This window comes from Cyprinodon tularosa, unplaced genomic scaffold, assembly GCF_016077235.1.
Source record: "Cyprinodon tularosa strain WSP-4 unplaced genomic scaffold, ASM1607723v1 ctg29, whole genome shotgun sequence".
Taxonomy (NCBI): domain Eukaryota; kingdom Metazoa; phylum Chordata; class Actinopteri; order Cyprinodontiformes; family Cyprinodontidae; genus Cyprinodon; species Cyprinodon tularosa.
Window position 1 is genome coordinate 709,211 of NW_024038996.1, and position 19,682 is coordinate 728,892.

Sequence of the window (19,682 nt, forward strand, 5' to 3'; positions counted from 1 at the left end):
AAATATCGGGTTAAATATCAGTGGGGTGGCCGATGTCCGATATTCAGTTTTAAGGCCGATACAGGCCGATACCGATAGGGGGCCGATTATATCGTGCATCCCTAGATATTAACAAGCCAGAAGTATTTCTACATTAAATGTTATGTGATTTTTTAACCAGGCTTATGTGTTTTTTTCTCTTGCCCATGTGCATTTGAAGGATTTAGTGGTAAACCATGTAATTGTACTGTCGTTGTTGACACTTTGAATTGGGGAGACTTTATTTGGTGTCTAATTAAGTAAAGCAGATGGTTTCATTTGCATTAATATATCATTAAGAGCTTTCCAACCATCAATGGACAGATTAAGAGTAAATAAAAATTGATAGCGTTTCCCTTTGTAAATATTACAAATCAAATAAGGTGCCTGGTGGCACACTAATTTATATCTGTATTTTTTTTCTTTTCATCCTTAGGGAAAACTTGGAGTCCCTGGAATTCCCGGTTACCCTGGAAGACAAGGACAGAAGGTGGGTGAATAATAGAACACCTCTTCGACAAATTACCGACTATTTATAGTCATAAAAAAAAACAAGTAATGGAAAAAATTTTATTTGCCAGGATTATCTCTTTCTATGGTTTATTTGGTTGTTCAGGGACTGTAATCACAGCAAACACTACAGTCTTTGCGTGATAATCAAAGCACCTGCTTCCAGATGGTTCTGCATGCTGCACAGAAGTTTTTTACTACCGACCATAGGGTCTTTATGTACACTGGAAGAAAGAAAAATCTCTCTGGTTATAAAAAAGGTCAGATTGTGTAAAATAAGTTTCATATGCAATATTTGCAATGTGTTAAGAAAATATTACATTCACTGTTGACTTATACAGGAGAGAGGGTGATAAGAAAAATTCAAAACACAGCCTTTCTGAAACCTGCTTTCTATTACTTTGTCCCACAAACACAAGCAGACACCTACTGCACCCCATCCATGATTCCTGTAGAAAGCCTAACTGGCACGGTCATCTGCTTTATTCATCAGCTGTCCTCCCCCTTTTAGACTGAAGCCATTATCTAAGAATCTGGCTCTGCTTGCAATGTAACTGGGAGCATTTTGCTATGGCTCCACTATCTGGATGTGCTGCTACAGCTGCTTCCTCTTTGCTGCTGTAAGCACCGACATCTTGGCACTGATAGGATCTGCTCCCACAAGATCAAGATCTGCAAATCTCTGACCATTCCTTAATGTCAGCAAAACCTCAGACCAAGTATAGCCCAGAATTTTAATTCAAGGGTTAAAACAGTCATTCTATTTTTAATTATTAGATTTCAATCATTTGTAACAAAGACTGTTTTTTTTATGTAATGTTGCATATGCTTAAGCCATTGTATTTCATCTGAATTCCTAACCGTATCAGTTTTGTGGCCATATTGTAAGTTATTATGTGAAACTTTAAACAGAAATTAAAAAGAGATAAAAGTGAGGATAAATGTGGAGACCTGAAACCACCAAGACCCACCAGCATTTTCAAGCAAAGCTGCCAGAGTAGAAAAAGTAAAAGCAACTTAGCCCTGATGTTTAATTCATTGTACAGACTGGATTCCTCATGTTGGTCTGGGGTCAGACCTTAAGTCCTTTTTCTACTTGACTATTGGGAAACCATGCACAAAATTTTTTAAGTTGAAATTGTCCCACAACTAATTATAAGGCAACTAGGATGTCTATTCTGGCTGAGCAATCAAAAGGAAGAGCAGTTCTTTAATTCAGGAAAGCAATGGCATGTTGAAACTAAATGCCTATGTAAATAATCAGTCATATGGGTCATAGCAACTGCAGGATTAAATTGAAAGGCAGATGGACTGTGGCTCTGTTTATTTTGTTTTATTTTATTTTTTAATTGATCCAAAGTCCAGCTGACTTCCAATTTATGCCTGTTTTTATTTTTGGAATTTAAAATAATGTTTGAAATTGTATTTTTTTGTTTTAGAAATAGGCCACGTAAAAAAACAAACCTATAATTCTGGGGCAGCAGGTGTTCCAAGGGGCTGACCAACCCAATCAAGTGTCTGCTTTAGATAATTTGAGACCAATATTAATGCTAGGCAATTAATTCAATATTTTATTTTAAAATAGCAAGTCAATCAAAAATATCAGTAGTGTATTTCCATTGCCATAATACCATTTTACACTCGTTAAAATTTTGCAAATGTTCTAATTTCTGAACCACAAGTCTACATTCAGAGCCAACACAATCAACGACAAAATGCATAAAAAAAATTGTCCTTCAGAAGACACCTGGAAAAAAAGTACCTTTGTAGGCTAATATGAGTGGTTTTTGTGTATCACATCAATCCCAGCCCCTCACTCCAAGCTTTAAAGCTGTGTAATATATACTCATAACATGCTGTGTAGTTAGACCAAGCTTTTGTCCATTGAAAAGCTGTCTGCAAAGCTTCCAACTAGTTACCAAGATCAAACCATCAGAGGGAGAGTAACTGCTCCCTGCATGTGGCGTTGCATAAAATGTTCAGGATCGTCTCTTTTGCCTTCATTTGAAGAGATTTCCTTTAACATTAAAAAGGTAATTTCCATCATATAAGCATTTTGACATACTCTCTTACTTCAAAGAAGCTTTGAAGCTGTTTGTAACAGAAAACTTTGCAGAGCGAGGAGAGTAACTGGGAAGGAAAAAAAAAAAATCCCATTTCCATTGTAAAGTACTTCTGCTATGAAATGTCACATTGTCCTCATGAGTAGCTTCAGGCTCACAGTCTTGGCCTAGCAGCTGCCTGTATCTGCCCTCAATCAGCCTGACCTGGAATTCCTCCACTGTCTGTGCTTTTGGCTGCTACATCCCATCACTCTCTGTTAACAACTTCGCCACATCGTTAATTGCGGATGCCATTTGCAAAAGCCTCAGTAGACTCTCTTATCTCAGTTTTGCAAGTCGCCCAGTGGCACCTCTCATTTTGGTTTACTGTAACTGCACATCTGTGAAAAACAAATTTCACACAACAAATTTCACTTTGTGAAGGTTTTGCCCCTTGCATTTGCCCTTGCTAGTCTGATGTCATGTCTTCTCTGATTTTGCAAAATATGATGCTTAATATGCATATGCACATAAAGGGTAATGACCATTGTAAATGTTTGCTTCATCAATGTTTTAGGGAATATGATTACTTAAGCACCTGACCTTTGTTTGCACCCAAAGCACAGGGATACTTAACCTAGATAGGTTGAGCTTATTTATGCTGTCTAATTCAGCATATAATCAGGATATGTTCATGAGCTGCTAGGTTCTCTTTTTATTAGGCAAACACTGATTACTCACCTAGTATTTGTTTGACCGGCGCCTTTGCACCTATCTGGGAGGACAGCCTCTGAAAGCCCAGTTACTAAATTGTCAGTTACTAAAAATCAGAACAGACAGCAGGACAGGTTGGAAACTCTCCTCTCTGACCCATTTTGATCAAACGTGTTCAGTGGCTAGTTACAATAGTAACTATTACTAAATTGTAATAGTTACAGTATCACAGGTGATCCACTGGTTTTCTTTACTTTGTCTGTATTTGGACCAACTGCCTCTTTTTCTGTCAATCTTTTATATCCATCATTAATACCAGCAATTCAACCTAAGAAATCTTGTAAATAACAAGACGTTTCCTCTTGTCAGATTTAAAGTACGTTTTTTTTTTTAAAGTAGCTCTTTGTACATTTATTGCTTGCAGGATCCTATCTAGCTTTGGTCTAGAAGCCTTTTCTATATGTTTCTTTCCTATATTGTTCTTCTGATATACATGTTTTTTCTGATGTGTGATTGTTGTTTCAATTAGATGGAATTCTTCAGTCTTTGTAAGATACAGAGTATTTCTTCTTTCACTTTAAAACATGTAAAAGTTCCTTCATCATACATTTATCGTCATTTTTTTCTCATCTTGTATTGCAGGGCTCAAATGGATTCCCAGGATTCCCTGGAGCAAATGGTGAAAAGGGAGCAAGGGTAAGCAGAGCTCATGATCCCAGATATCAAACTGGGTTCAAGATATTTATTAATTTCAACTCAGTTTAATTTAAATTGCCAATTCACCACACATGTTCTGTTGAAGCACTTTAGAGAGACAAATCAACCAGATCATACAGGTAGATGCAATCAGCAGAGAGAAACAGGACAAAGTACTGAAACCAGGCTCTGCTTTATCATCTACAATTAAAGGTGTTGATGGCAGCAGCTATGGCATTGCGATTCTGGCAAAAGTGCACACACACATTTAATACTATGAGCAGCTTTATTCATACAGACTCTCATACATTACTTCTCATGTTCCTGTTTAACATGTTACATTCGCAAATAGAGTACCTGGGGACCCCAGTATAATCACACACACACACAGTGCTTGTTCCTTCTCTCTGGCATGAGATCTATGACATGTTACCGAGGTGACCAACATAAACTGTCTTCTCATTTTCAACTAATGTTTGAGCTAGCAGAAACTATATATTACAATAAATGATGACTTTGCTTACCAACTTCTAAATCTTGAAGAGAAGCGGTTAGCCTGACGTTGCCAGTAGGAAGAACAGTACAGCCTCAGGAGGTGGGATTTCATGAAAAGTACCCAATCACAGACAAGTTACTTTATGGGGTGGGTAACGCATTCAAAGTAACAAAAGTTGACATGAGCGTACAGAAACAGTTCCACACGCGAATAAAAGAGAATCTACTGTATAGGCACATAAAAAGTGAACCACAAGCGCAGAAAACGAGCATGAACTCATGGTTGTGATATATTTGGGAACTCATGGTTGGGTGTAAGTTTTGAGAACCCAAATGCAGAGATCAGGAGGCAGAGGTGAGGCTTGCAGGTTTAATAAGGCAACTGAGGCAAAAATACAAAGTACAAAAAATACAAAAAACAGGACAACATGAGGGAAAAACTCAGATGGGGAACCAAAGGTGAGAAAGTAGCAAAACAACAACAAGGAACCAGCACTTAGTGACTGCAGAGGTGGAGTATATAAGGGGAACAGAACAAAGGATGGGCTAATGAGCTGAATATGGAGCAGGTGTGAATTGAACTAACTAGAAGGAAGCCAAGTGGAAAGGAAACAAGCACAATGGGGCAACAAAGAGTAACTAAAATCTGCTTGAATATAATAGAAATTAAACCAAAGATCAACAAAACAGAATAACTGAAAACTAAAAACTCAGGGTCCCAAAAGGGAGAACCATAACACATAGCATTAGATCGATACTCATCAGAGATGGGGACTCGAGTTTGTGACTCATACTCGAGTCGCACTTAAGTCGCATATTTAATGACTTCAGACTCGACTGAGACTCGTGATTTCCGACTTGTGAACAATATTTTATTCCAGTGTAAAAACACTTATTCAAGTGTTTTTTGTTTTACTAACTTGACTGATCGCCGCTCGCCTTAACCGCACACAGAAGAGGTAAAAATAAAAATAAAAAAAAAACTCAAAGACCCAAACCGTGAAGCACTCAAGTTCAAGTGTTTTATTTATACAAAAAGCCACAGCAAAAGTGGCATAATAAAACAGTCCTTTTCTTCTCCTGATAAAACCTAAAATTCAAGAGTTTTCCTTAAAAATCACAGGCTGGAAGTTGGGCTACGCTTGTTATGCTGCTTCTGGTGCGAGTGATCGGCCTGGAGCACCCACTGGCTGATCCACAGACTCTGCGGCGCTCCAGCACTGTTCCACTCCCTGGCGTGCCAAACCCCTTTCCAGACCGATCCAGCTAAAAAGAGAAGCAAGGAGAACGGCAGCATCCACGCGCATCCAGCATCCACGCGCCAAAACCCCGTCGGAAGATATATGCCTGTCACCTGCAGATTCCGTTCTCTTTCTCCTTTCCTTTAGACTCCTTTTATGTCGGCTTTAATCAGCCCTTGCTCACACCTGAGCGCAGCATTACGCAGCGCAATTAATGCACTCCGCCTCCTCAGACAACTACTTCAGTCCAGTGCGCATGGATTGTCACAAGGGAAAAACAAACCAAAACAACCCAACATGCAGGAAAAATTCAAAAGTCTAAAATAAAGGAAAACAATCATATAAAAAAGAAACATCAAAACATGCAAAGCTCAAGAAGAAAATACAAAGAAAAACAAATCATATCTTCCTCTCCAAACATGCAAAGCATAAAACTAACATTTAAATGAAAGAAAACCATAAACCATATTTTTCCCTGTGCAACACACTGACGTCACTGACGCAACAGTACGTGGACGGCAGGATTGTGATTGTTTTTTTTTCCACAGTCCTCATTTTCAATAAAAGAGCAGACATTTACTGCTAAAACTAGAAAAAGTTGTAACCACAAATGTCAGGTAAATACTGTAAGAAAATGCAAAATTTATCTGGAAAAAAATTTTGTGTGTGCTTTTTTTAATTGTATTTTTCATTTAGCAGTTCAAGATAATGATAATTCCATAGATATAATAGCGACCTTTAAGCTATACCGTCTCAGTGACAGAGATGAAAACACAAGGAGAAACAAGCAAGCACGAAAATTATTGCACTTTTTTAAATGAATCAAGTGATTAGAATTTTTTGTGCGATTAATTGATTATTGCGACAGGCCTTCTCAAGACTTGAGACTTGACTTGGACTTGCAAAAAATGACTTGTGAACATGTCTGATACTCATAGATTATTCAAAAGTGGAGCAGTACGGCTATCGCCATGGTGTTTTGCTTGATTTCTACATATAAATTGCTTTGTTATAAATATGCAGGGAGTATTACAGATTATATGAACACTGCAATGTAAGTGAAACGCGAAAGGAAAAACAAAAATAGGAGAAAAGATGAAAGAGGAGATAAAATGGAGTTAACGATAAAACATCTTAATTCTGCTTCATCAACTGCAAAGAGATATAAAAAGAACAGCACAATCAACGGATATAATATAAGAGATACAATAAAGTAACACCTAGATACTATGTAGATACGTATGTAGATACTTTAGTATCTTGGTTTAATTAAGATCAGTAGCTTAAGTCATAATTTAGGACACTAAAGTTTTCTAGAAGACCTTTCGCCTCTCATCCGAGAGGCTTCCTCAGTTCTAACTGATGGTGGGAAGCACTGAGGTTAATATACTGTAGGTGTAACAAAAGAATTAAAAGGCAGGTTAGGGGGGTTATGATAGGTCGTTAACCCCCTCGTCAGAGTGGTTTCGGTCACATGCGTCATTGAAGTTTGAGTCAGGCAAGGGCAGGTGAGAGATGAATCTCCTCTGTGTTGTTCCTAAAAGTGCTTTGTAAGTAGGTGAAAGATTATGTCTAAGACTACCTCCTCTGTTGAGTGATTGTTTTCTTGAGGTTAACAAAGATGGCTTCCTTAACCCCTCTCTCAAACCATCTATGTTCCTTGGCCAGAATATGGACGTGGTTGTCCTTAAACCAGTGTCCTTTAGACTTCAGATATAGGTGAACAGCTGAGTGCTGTCCTGAGGAGTTGCTCATACATATGCAGCATAACTACAGAAGTGACTAAAAAGATGCTTTGAAAAGTCTTTATGCCAAACATATAGGTAAATTCACCTTGAGCGTATCAACTCTTTTACATATTTACTTTGAGCTTAAACGGTGGTAGACATCACAGCTACAGGTGTGTTTTCAAATGGAGGAAACTTAACAGGAATTTCTGGTGTTTCTGGCCCCTTCATTTGCACCTCAGAAACCAGGGCCAAACCATACAAAATCGAGTCACAATCATCTCTGAAACAAAATGTTTTCATTTCAAATTACACCGCAGGAGTCCTGTATTTTGGTTTGAAAATCCAGGCCGCTGTTCTGAGTATCAGTGTTTTATGGATGTTTTATTAAAATACATAAAAATATTGTTAAAACTTCACCTCCACCTTCAGTCATTGCTTGAAGTTGAAGATAGAAACAAACACTTCAAACAAAACCTTTTTTTAAGGTTTTTAATTTATAAAGTGCAAAAGATTTGAAACAATGATGTGCTGATAACCAGATTAAAGCAATAACAACTGACCAGGAATTTTGCTAATCCAACAATTTGCATGAAACATATACACATTGCAATAGCTGCTGTATGTGTATATTTATTCTTCTTGATACTCATCTTTCTGACTTCAGTTAGAATTGTGAAGAAAAAAAATTCTTCTAAATTAAAACCGCTTTTGCTATATTTTTAGTGATTAACCAAAGAACCATAAAATTTGTGTAAATCATGTCCATGGACCTGTAATGATAATCCACATTTAGCTCTTTTATTTCCATTTTCAGCTCACATATTAGTGCAGTTTATACAAAAAGATTCACTTTACCTCCCATTTCCAAACAGCTTGGAGTGAAAGTCAGTGATTTTGTTAACCATAACTGCTTTGGAAAATCAGGGATTCAGGCTGCTTTGGTTTTTATTTGACTTTTTTCTTTTTTATTGCATCTTGGATGTCATTGTTGCAGTAGACATCAGTCTGTGTCCCCACCAGCTTACAGTTTGTCCTTTGCAGTTCGGGGAGCCATTTTATCTTCAGAGGACAGAAAAAAACAGCCTTTGGGTAAAATAGGAAAAAAAATGAATAAAAACAGTATATTAATTTCCTAAGGTTACACATCTAGGAATTTATAATCTACAATGAAAATATCTTTCTCCAAGAGTAATAATCTTGTGCTGCTCCCAGTAGATTTTCAGAAATTGTTTTTGAAAATGAAATTAGTAAACTTATTACTAACCATAGACTTAATAGTAGCCTAATTTGTTTTTAATTTAACATTTACTGTTCTCTCAAAAACATGTCCTGAAGATCTAACTTTTGAGGAGGGATGACAACTTTATTCTGCTGTTTGTAGAAAGCTGTTGAGTCACCCGGGCGAAAAGGGTTACAGTTAAATGGATGACAGTGAGGAATGTTGAAGGATTGGGGTTGTTATCGACAAGACAAGCTCATCTGGGCTCGCTCACACTTAGAGAGGCAGACATGCTCGGCCTGAGAATGCTTGAGCTGACAGGTAGTTCAAGCTGTCATGTGCCTTTGGGTAACCGCTTATCACAGCAGTTTGATTATTTATTTTTTGTCTAAAGATGCTCAGATGGTTCTATTTAATCTGTGACAAAGATTCCCAGAGCAGCTGTGCTTGTCTGTTGTTAAATGTGTTTTATAATTTGGAATTCAAAAACGGCTCTGCTTAAGCTTCTGACGAGAAAAAAAAAGAACAGTCTGGACTTGTTCTTGGTGTAATAGTGTTGCTCTTAACAAATGCTTTTGTATTTTATTCTCAGGGAACTGCTGGAAAATCAGGCCCTAGAGGGCAACGTGGACCAACAGTAAGCATCTCATTGGACTTAAGCTGAACAGATTTTTTTCTCTGCATATTATATAAGGTTTATATAAATGTCAGCTTTGTTTAGTTTTGAAGGATTTTTGGTTTATGTGTTTCCAAGAAGATAATCCATTGTTGGTAATTTGTTGAGAGTTATAGTATTCCTTTAATTGCTGCACTTTTTTCATTTAATTATTAATTTACTATGAACATAGGGTCCGCGTGGGGGACGTGGAGCAAGAGGACCAACAGGAAAGCCAGGTGCAAAGGTGAGTTGTTTTCAACAGTTGTAACAATTTTGATGCTTAATAGCACAATTATAAACAATAAATCAGTAAGTTGAATCTTCATCACAAGCATTTAGTAGCTGTTAAAATTACATTTGAAATTTTAAAGCATGAGTGTGCATAATGTTCCTTTTGTAAACTCAGCATTACTGATTCAATAAGATATTCATATTCTACAGTCTTTTATATATTCTGAGAAGGTTCACAGTCTTCATTCATTCATTTTCTTTCCCTACAGGGAACGTCAGGCAGTGACGGACCTCCAGGCCCACCTGGAGAGCGGGTTGGTGCTGGATTTTGTTTTATTCTGTAACGTGTATTCTGTTCATACGGTATCTGTGCTGACATTGTAGGGATGGGACGATTTATGAAAACCGTCCGAACCGTTCGGTTCGACTGTCTCGGTTCGGTTCGCATGTGTTGCGTTCGGTTCATGCGCTGCTCCTTTTTCTCATAGGCGAAGCGTTTACACTCCAGAGCAGAAGGTGGCGGTACTGCGACCAAAGCCAACCACCAGTAGTAAACAAGAAGAAGAAGAAGCGAAGCAGCATAGCCAGGTGTAGCAGGGAAAAAAATCTGTTGTTGTGGAGAATTGTGTCGGAATGGCGAGTGGGAAAGAACAGGCGTTGGAAGACGCGCCAGCAGCACTTTATAGGTCTGCTGTATGGGAGCGCTTTGCATTTAGAGTGACCTACGATGACGGCAGAAAGAAAGTTGTGGATAAAAGTGCAACAGTGTGCAAGCATTGTGCAACACGTTTTGTTTATGCTAACAGCAACATGACCAACATGTCATGCTAACCCTGAAATCCCTCATACTCCGTCAGCAAACCCCGCTGCACTTTTTGGGTGATTTTTTCATTAATTTCATAAATTTTTATGGGATTTCGGTGTAACAATCAACATATACCGAATCGAACCGAACCGAAAACCGTGACCACGAAACCGTGAAACGAACCGAACCGGGGATTTTGTGAACCGTTCCACCCCTATGACATTGATATGACATGAAGAGAATCCGGTTGGAACTGAGACTCAAAGGCACTTGAATGTCTTTGCTACATCTGTAGCCAAAGCAACCAGCCGCCATTAAACGCTGCCTTGACAGCGTGGATGTAATAAGGCATGTGGCCAGTTTGGCTACACATGAACTTTGGTCATGATTTAGCTGCCACTGCTGCTTTTATACTCTTTAATGCCCCACCTAAGACTAAGAAATGCATTTAGCATGATTTCAAAGCTTCTTGGTCCTTTATAATCAGATTTTGTTTAACAATAACTATATGAGTGTTAAGACCCCTAGAACGGTGTCGGAAGTGGGATTTTAATGTGGTTCTGCGGGCATGTATAAAAAGGTGGCCTTAAACTGTGAAGGGGATTGGGAGATCTATTTTGAAAAAGATGAGTATATGAGTTGAAATTCAATTGTGTTCTGTTTCTATCCTTTTCCTTTCACCTTTTAGGGACCTCAAGGACCTCAGGGACCTGTGGGTTTACCAGGACCTAAGGGACCCAATGTAAGTGACTTTTGTCAAACTGTTAAGTAATTTTTACAGTCATGCTGAACACCACTTTTGATCATTTCTGTAAGTATCAAAGTATCTTTGATCTTTGAGAACTGTCAAACTATTTCACCTGCAGGGCCCACCAGGGAAAGACGGGCTGCCAGGTCATCCTGGACAGAGGGGGGAAACCGTAAGTGGGCTGATTATTTTGTAAATTTACATTTTTGCCCCTTTTCTTTTCCTGGTGCTTTGATAACTGTGACACCTTAGTAATAGGAAGCCTAAGTGTCAAATGGGCAGTGTTTAATAAAAACCCAGCTATGTGTTAGTATCATTAATATACAGTTCTGTAGGTTCTGAATTATTAGTAAAAAAAAAAAAAAAAAAAAAGAAATCAAATAAAAAACCATCATCTATTAATTGATAATATTTTTAAACTTTGAAAAAAAATTGTTTTGGAAAACCCTTTTCTGTATAGGTACTACCATTCCAACATTTTTAAAGTTATTTCACTGTCAGGCTTTCAAGCTCTTTATGATAATCAAACAACTGTCAATGGACCTATGAAGTCATCTTTACATGTTATTATAAATATGTTTTTACATTGCATTATCAAGCTATCTGTCAATTGAGCTGTCAAACCATCTGTTTGTCTTTTCAGGGTTTCCAAGGAAAGACTGGACCTCCAGGGCCTGGAGGGGTGGTTGGACCTCAGGTACATGTGCAGCCAACGGTGCTATGTTTGTCGATCATGTTTTAGTCATTAATTGTGTCTATTGCAGAATCATTCACCACCAAAAAAGTGAACCAATTTTAAGATAATAAATGCATGCCTTAAACAGAAATATAATCAAATACAATTAAGAAGTTTCTACTTTTTTTTTCATGGGAAGGCAAAACCTGAAAATTGTTACATTTATCCAATAATTGATTGGTTGAAGTTGTGCGATTATTTTCTAAAATAACATCTAGAATATTTGAAAAGTCCCAAAAATATTTGTTTTATTCATCAGATGACAGCCTTCATTTGATTAAATAATATAATATATTTTTGGCAACATGTGAGTCTATTTTTTCTTGACAGGGACCAACTGGAGAGACAGGACCCAGTGGAGAGCGAGGACACCCAGGCACCCCTGGTCCACCTGGAGAGCAAGGCCTGCCAGGGGCTGCAGGAAAAGAGGGAGGAAAGGTAATAAAGAATGCATTTTTATGGTTTTTATTTCAGAGTTGGTCTATCAAACTTTGCAGGTGATTTAGTAATGTATACGTACAATAGTAATAATGTAGTCACATACATACTAAATCACTATTTCCTTCCTGGCCAATAAATAGACCACTGCAGAGTAAAACCACAAATTAAACCACATATCTTAACTATATCAATTTGTAATGACAGCATTTTGTGGTAATTATTTAAATTAGTCTTTCATCCTGATGGTCAGAAGGTTAAAGTATAGTACTTGAAACCATCTGACTTCCTCTTTTACTTGATTTTTCTTCCTGAAAAGATGATTGATGTTTTTGTTTTTACCTCCTAATGACGGACTTTGTCCCAGATAGAGAGCTAATTAAGCTATCATCAGACAACTTTCATTATTCTCTCCACTGGCCTCAAAACATCTGGGTAAAGATACCTGATAGCACTTATTAAACCGATACCTTTCTATTCTGCAGGGTGATCCAGGTCCTCCAGGACATTCTGGCAAGATGGGACCATCTGGGCTGAAAGGTTTCCAAGGGGCAAGAGGTCTCCCAGGAGCAAAGGTACAACATGTTGACATAATTGTGTAGAAAAAAACAATTTTAGATGTACACACAGAAAACCAACCCCCCCATCTTCAGATCGCACCCAGCTTAATTTAGCTCTAAACTGCAATTACAAATCACCAACTGGCACACCTGACGTTAAACTAATGGTACTCGGAAAATTAGTTATAGTTCTAAGATTTTTGGGGAACTCAAATTCATATATATTTAGAGGTTTATGTATTATAATGATAAAAATAATCCCAATATGATTTTCATTTAGACAGCTCTTTCTGTTCCCAAACAAAAAGTTAGTCATTGTGTCTTGCTTTCAGTCTACACTCTTTGCAGCTTTTGGAGCTTATCACATTCACCCCCTCCTGTGGAGAAACCTGTGCTGGTTCTCAGAAGCAGTGGGTGTGAGTGAGAGAAAGTTCAAGGTGTGAGCAGATGGCCATTAGACGCTGACTCAGGATCAGCTTGGGGGACTGTGGCTGAAACCTCATTTCAAGGCTGACCATTAAGAGAGCTCATGACAGCACAGGGCAGACTTATTACAGCTGGTATGTTTGTCCCATGTGAGCAGCAGGATGAGTTTCTTTTAATAATGGAAGCACAAACAAAAAATATGAGCAAACAAATGCATGCTCCTGCTCCTTCTTAAAATGATCCCATCTAGAAAAAGAAAGCCACAAGGATCAAGGTGCACACATTTAAAACAAATACACGTTTCAGTCTCTCACTGCACTGTGGAGAATCAGTCAATCCAGCAGTGGCAGTGCCTGTTGGCAGCCTCTGCATCCCCTGGCACTGCTGGAACCTGTGAATTAGCCATTATAATAAAAGTTTTGTTTTCCATATGCAGCCTCAGTCCCCTCCTGTGCTGTGAATCAGCACAGCCTTTGCCATTCTAGGAGCAGTAACTAGACGTGGTGACGAGAGTCTGGAGATAAATGGACATTACATCAACCTGTGACTCACAATCGGATTTTGAAACTTGTCATCTCTTCTTATTCGTTCAGTCCCTTTGAAGCTTGTGTAGTGGCTCATTTTGTGTTGATAGATAATACATCAGCAAGTGAGGCTGTTTTCTAATTCAGTAAATAACTTTACCTACCTACATAAATACCTAATATGCTGCCTAAATGTTTTTTTGGATTGTTTTTTTTTTTTTTGTTTAAAGAAAGGTTACATTTTTTTCTTCTCAGTATTTATTAAAGTCAGGATTTTGATATTTATTCTACAAAGGGTCCCTCAAACCACAACCTTAAAAGTCTAATTGATATTAAACTAATTTAAATTTGTTGTTATTTAAAATTGTAAAGTTACTACCCTTTGACGGAAATGTACCCAAAATATGTCTTTTATGCCTTTCTGGCAAAATAAAAAAAATATCTTATACTCATCCTCATGAATGTCATATAATTGAATCCAGTTTTTTCCGATCCAATCCGATACCTGGGTAGTCCGATACATCGGCGGATGGGCCGATATCTGATACCGATCCGATTCCACTGTTGAATGAATGATCAATATATCTTGGTTTGTGATTAAAGGCTTTAGCTTGGACATAATAATTGTAAAAAAAAAAAAAAAAAAAGGTAATAAATGAACACAGATATAAATTGTATTTTATATTATTTATTATAAGCAGCAAAAAGAAAGAAATAACAGTTCCATGCAAAGTGCACTACATTGGATCTCTGATATCAAATAACCGATATACGATCCAGCTAAATAGTCGATATCAGGGCCAATATCCTATCCAGGTATTAGATCGGTGCATCTCTAATGATTTAAGGAATTTATATCACCTGTTCTTTTCCAGGTTGATTGATAATGAAACTTAAAGGATTTAAAAATGCAAACAAAATATTAGGGTGCAAGATTAAATTTTCTGTATGTTTTGTAATCTTCTGTAATAACCATGACTTTAAGTCTATTAAAAACCTATTGATCCTGTTTAAAAGCTAAACCTGAGCAAAAAAGAAAAACACATTTATGTGAGCTTAGTAATAAATAGTGTAGCCACAGGTACATCCATAAATCCTGTGGATATGGGGTTAACTAGTTCAGATCAAATCTACATTAAATTCAAATGTGCACAAAACAAATTATCTTTAATTTGTTGCTCTAAAGTTATATGACGAACAGAATATAATCAACCATTCACCTTCTTTCCCAACCAAAGAGAAAGACACTCAGACTAATGTTATGTGTGCATGAGAATCTGACCGAAACTTTGTTTTAGATTATTTATACAGATTTGTAGGTTTTCACAGCTGTTTTTTATTTTGTTGTTTTTTTCCCTTTCCTATCACAAATATACAAGTCTAAGGAAAACAGACCATGATTGATTATGTAAACCTAAGGATTGTTAATATTGTTTTTCTGTCTTTTAATTTGTATGATGTTGGTACATTTAAGATATTTTCATGGAGGGAACATTCATTGCATGCTGCTGATTGGCAGAATCTTCACCAATAAATTCAAACTATTATTGTTTTGAAATGTATAGTTTGTCTTTTCAAAGTACAGGAAAAAGAATTTCAGTCACTGTGATCTGTTTAGATGCAATTTCTTCCCAAAAAGTCTGTTCAGATTGATTTATTCTGATTCGCATAGGGACTACCAAAAGTACATTCTCAAACTTTTAAAGAGTTATTTTAACAGTTGCAACCGAGAGTCTTTGAATAGCTTGGAGTGTTGGTCCACAGTGAGCGATATCAGACCTTCTCTTCTCTCTCCTTTCAGGGTCCAGGTGGCTTAAAGGGAGGAGAAGGACCTCAGGGTCCCCCCGGCCCCATCGTAAGTAGCCAGTTACTATGGTTACCTCATCTCTCTTGCTACAGAGATTGCGAGGAAAAGTGTCTTGTGCTTTTGGATAATTGAGCCGCCTGTGCTGCCCACAGCCCCATTCTCTGGTCATTCAGCGGTGCATGTAATGTAAACTGCAGCACAGAGAATGGCTGAACGGGGTGTGGTGTGATTGCTTTCTGTTCCTTCACAGCTTTAATAAGATGTTTTAGAGCAGGTATTCCATATGGCATTTACTTCACTGCTTCAAATCTTTTTTTATTTTAGTATATTTTAGCAAATTTTTATAGAAATTTACTACCCTCGATTATCCTCAATATTGATCTTGAAATCTTCAGAAATCCAACTTAAGCAAGTTTGTCTTATATATATAAAGTTATAGTGTCAGCTGGTAAAACCAAAGAACCTTAGAAATGCATAAACCAAAGCTCATTAAAAGGCCACACAATTTGTTGTGTATTCTTAGTGAAATACAACCTAATCACTGCTTAACTGTCTAATCGAAGAGCAGCTAGTCTTATCCCTGTTGCTTGACTGATTACGGATGTTCTCCTTACACAGCCTTAACGGTTCCTATAGCAACTGTTGGGGCATAGATAGAAGGGCTTCACTTCTTACTGCCCGACCTTTAGATGTTTTGCTTAAACTGTGTTTGACAACAACCCCCCCCCCCCCCCCCCCCCCCCCCTTTCCTACTCTGCTCTGCCTTTTAAAAGTATTAATATTCCTGGTACATTTTTATTTTCTCAATTCTGAAATTGCACTAAATATGTTATCACGTTCTTCCATGTTATACATTCCAAGAAATTATTGCAAAAAAAAACATAATGGGATGTGTGGCATGTAAACATATTACACCCTCCTTCATTTGACACCAATGAACAAAATCTAGACAGCTAATTGCCCTCAGAAGTACCTGTGGAATTGAATTCAGCTTAAATGGGAAGGTTCCAGAGATGTTACAAAGTATTAATGATCAACCAACATTGGATTATATAACAATATTGGAACCTTGGTAGTCTTACAGACCGCTGTTCAACCTTTAATATGAAAATTGAAAGAGCATGGCGCAACTTCAAACCTACCAAAACATGTCTATTCACCTAAACTGGGAGTTCCCTGGAAAAACCTTTTATAAGAGCTGAGGTTTATAGCTCAGAGAGGAAAAATATTTTCACAGGGCATCTGTTAAGAAGGCAATTTGGTCATGTCAGCGGAACCAACTTCTCTGACATTGGAGTTGGCTCAGAGCTCGTCTGCTGCATTGCTGTGTGTTTCCTGGACGGGGCCGCCTTTTACAACTGCTTTTTGTATCTCTGCTTGAGTCTCCTTGAACCCTGTCGGCCACAGCAGATGGCTGCTCACACTGAGCCTGGTTCTGCTGGAGGTTTCTTCCTGTTAAAAGGGAGTTTTTCCTCTCCACTGTCACTACAAGCATGCTTAGTGTGAGGGATTGCATCTGAGTCAATGCAATCAACCCGTTTTCCTTAGATAGAAAACTTTGAATCAATTTGACTGTATGATATGGTGAACTGTAAAGTGCCTTGAGATGACGTGTTATGAATTGGCGCTTTAGAAATAAACTGAATTTAATTGAATTGAAATGTTCCCAATATTAAGCTTTTGTGTCCATGTTAAAAATAATACCTCCAGTAGAAATCTAACACTGCACCAATGACACCCCATCCCAGCTGTCAGGCATGGTGGTGGCAGCATGCTGCTTGGATTCTTATTAGAGGATTTAAAAGACTTCAGATATTTTGCCAAAATGATGTTCTAGATCTACAAAAGCCAGAAGAGCACATTTTGAAACAGTGTTTGTATTTGTTAGAATTATATTAAAAAAAAAAATAATAAATAAAAAAAACATTCCTACTTACAGGATATTTAACCTCTTGTTTTATATGCCTGTCTGTGTTCTTTGGTCATGTGAAGCATAAGAAAAAAGTAAATAATGACGTTTGTCGTTTAAAGTGAAAGATTGTTGAGAAACTTGAAGGGATTTACAAACACCCACCCTTAATTGTTTCAAGCATATTTAAGATTAGCCTTCATGGCTGCAGTTGATCTAGATAAAAAGGCATTGCTAATCATATACATTCCTATCACACGGCAATATTTGACCTTAAAAAAGAAGCAGTTCAAAACTGGCAGAGCAGTTCAAAATTAACTGTGACATTTTTTTTTTGTCTCTGGCCCCTTAGTTTGTGATGCAGGCAACAAAAAGCCCGAAGAGTTGACATCCTATGCATAATCTGACTGACGTGCAGCTTTGAACTCTGTGTCATATTGTTCAGCCATTAAATGCGAGCTTGTGATAATTGCCCCCCTGCTTACGAGCTACAGAGCAACTCCAGATTAGATGACAGCCGATATGCATAGCAAAGGATGAAAACATGCTGGATGTGAGGAGTATTTCTCTAAAGGGGCAAAGCCATTCTCAATGCAGTGAGACGTGGTTGTCTTAAATTGGCTTGAAAGTGAGTCCCTGGCTGAATACAGGTGAAATACTACCTCAGTAGCATTGTTATGATGGGAAAATAGGCCAGTGTGCAATGTTAATGCACACAAGAGATCTGATATTTCCCTCTATCGATTGCCTGCCACCGATCGAGCTGCTGTTGTGCTTTGGGGAAGGCTAAGTGTGCTGCATGTGTTTTCTTTTATCCTTGTCCTTTTAGAGGCTTGTGTGTCTAAAAGACCCTGAGAGGGAAACATTAGCGCAAAACAATAAATAAGTACTATAAGTTATGCCACTTGTCTGCTTCTGGCCAAATGGAAAAAAATAAATACTGGGAGAAGAAGAAGCAGAAAAAAGCTAGTGACATACATTGAGAAAAACAAACTAGTGAAGAGTTTTGCGTGTGAGTTTCAGCATTTGTGAGCAGGTTGGCAGCTTCTGGGTGACAGTTTGGAGCTGTGAGTGTGTCACCAGAGAATGACTGTCATGAAATGGGCCAGGAGTATGAGTGCCAGGTGGCAGCTCGCATCAGATGCTGATTCAGTCAATGTGAACCAGGTCATAGCTTTGGCCCTGAACACATGCAAATCAAAGTTTATTGTGTTTATTTTGTTTAAAGCTTGCTCAAAGCCCTCCCTGGGTGAATGGTATCATGATGATGCTCTGTAATATATCTGTAATATGTGTGGTTTAGGACCACCTACGTAGAGATAGAAACCACCTGGGAAAAGTCAGGAGTTGTAAACATGCTGATGTAGGAAAAGAATTGACAACTAGTATTTTTATATACTGTATATATAAAAAAAAAACTGTTTTCTCACCCCTCGTGGGGTGGTATGTGTCATCCTCAACCTCGGGTCCTCTACCAGAGGCCTGGGAGTTTGAGGGTTCTGCGCAGTATCTTAGCTGTTCCTAGGACTGCGCTCTTCTAGACAGAGACCTCTGATGTTTTACCTGGAATCTGCTGTAGCCACTCTCCCAGTTTGTTAACAAGGTCCGCGTCAGTTGCTAGGGACAACTTGATGACAAATTGGCTACTGGAACAAGATATAGATGGACTAGAGCGGAAACTTGGTACTGATATATGTATAAAGATATTTTGATATTTTTTTCCCCTATACTAATTTTACCGATAAGATTTTTTTGGCCCCGATACTGACACCTGGCTGTGCAGTATTGGCAGATACCGATACCATCCGTTTGAAATTGCTGTGTGTGTGTATATATATGAAGAACTTCATACTACTTGGATGTGAAATAATTGCCATCATGGCTTTGTCAAGCTGCTGCCTACCTTTGTGAAGCAGAAAAAAGACTAATACAAAGTGAATCCAGTAGAACTTTTTATTGCCTACCTGGAATGGGTTTTGTCAGTTCTCACCAATACCGATACCACCATTTTAGTTCTGGATCGGGGCCACGCCCAATACTGGTATCTGTATCGGTGCAACACTAACTAGTATATTTTTTTTATTTAACATGAGGAACGTCTTTTTAGTGGGGTTCCTAAGAAGAAAGGAATATTATATTTTAAAGAACTTTTAAAAATAAACTATATACAGCACA

The 19,682-nt window shown here is 37.9% G+C and overlaps 1 protein-coding gene across 1 annotated transcript in view; it reads left to right on the plus strand.

Moving 5' to 3' along the window:
• LOC119787189 (collagen alpha-1(XI) chain-like) overlaps positions 1-19,682 on the plus strand; it is a 112,973-nt gene that overhangs the window by 58,961 nt on the left and 34,330 nt on the right. The window contains exons 31-41 of the mRNA XM_038290859.1: positions 455-508; positions 3,927-3,980; positions 9,258-9,302; positions 9,514-9,567; positions 9,824-9,868; positions 11,048-11,101; positions 11,226-11,279; positions 11,751-11,804; positions 12,174-12,281; positions 12,767-12,856; positions 15,593-15,646. Of these exons, the coding sequence (XP_038146787.1) occupies positions 455-508; positions 3,927-3,980; positions 9,258-9,302; positions 9,514-9,567; positions 9,824-9,868; positions 11,048-11,101; positions 11,226-11,279; positions 11,751-11,804; positions 12,174-12,281; positions 12,767-12,856; positions 15,593-15,646 (666 nt within the window). The remainder of the gene's footprint in view (positions 1-454; positions 509-3,926; positions 3,981-9,257; positions 9,303-9,513; positions 9,568-9,823; positions 9,869-11,047; positions 11,102-11,225; positions 11,280-11,750; positions 11,805-12,173; positions 12,282-12,766; positions 12,857-15,592; positions 15,647-19,682) is intronic.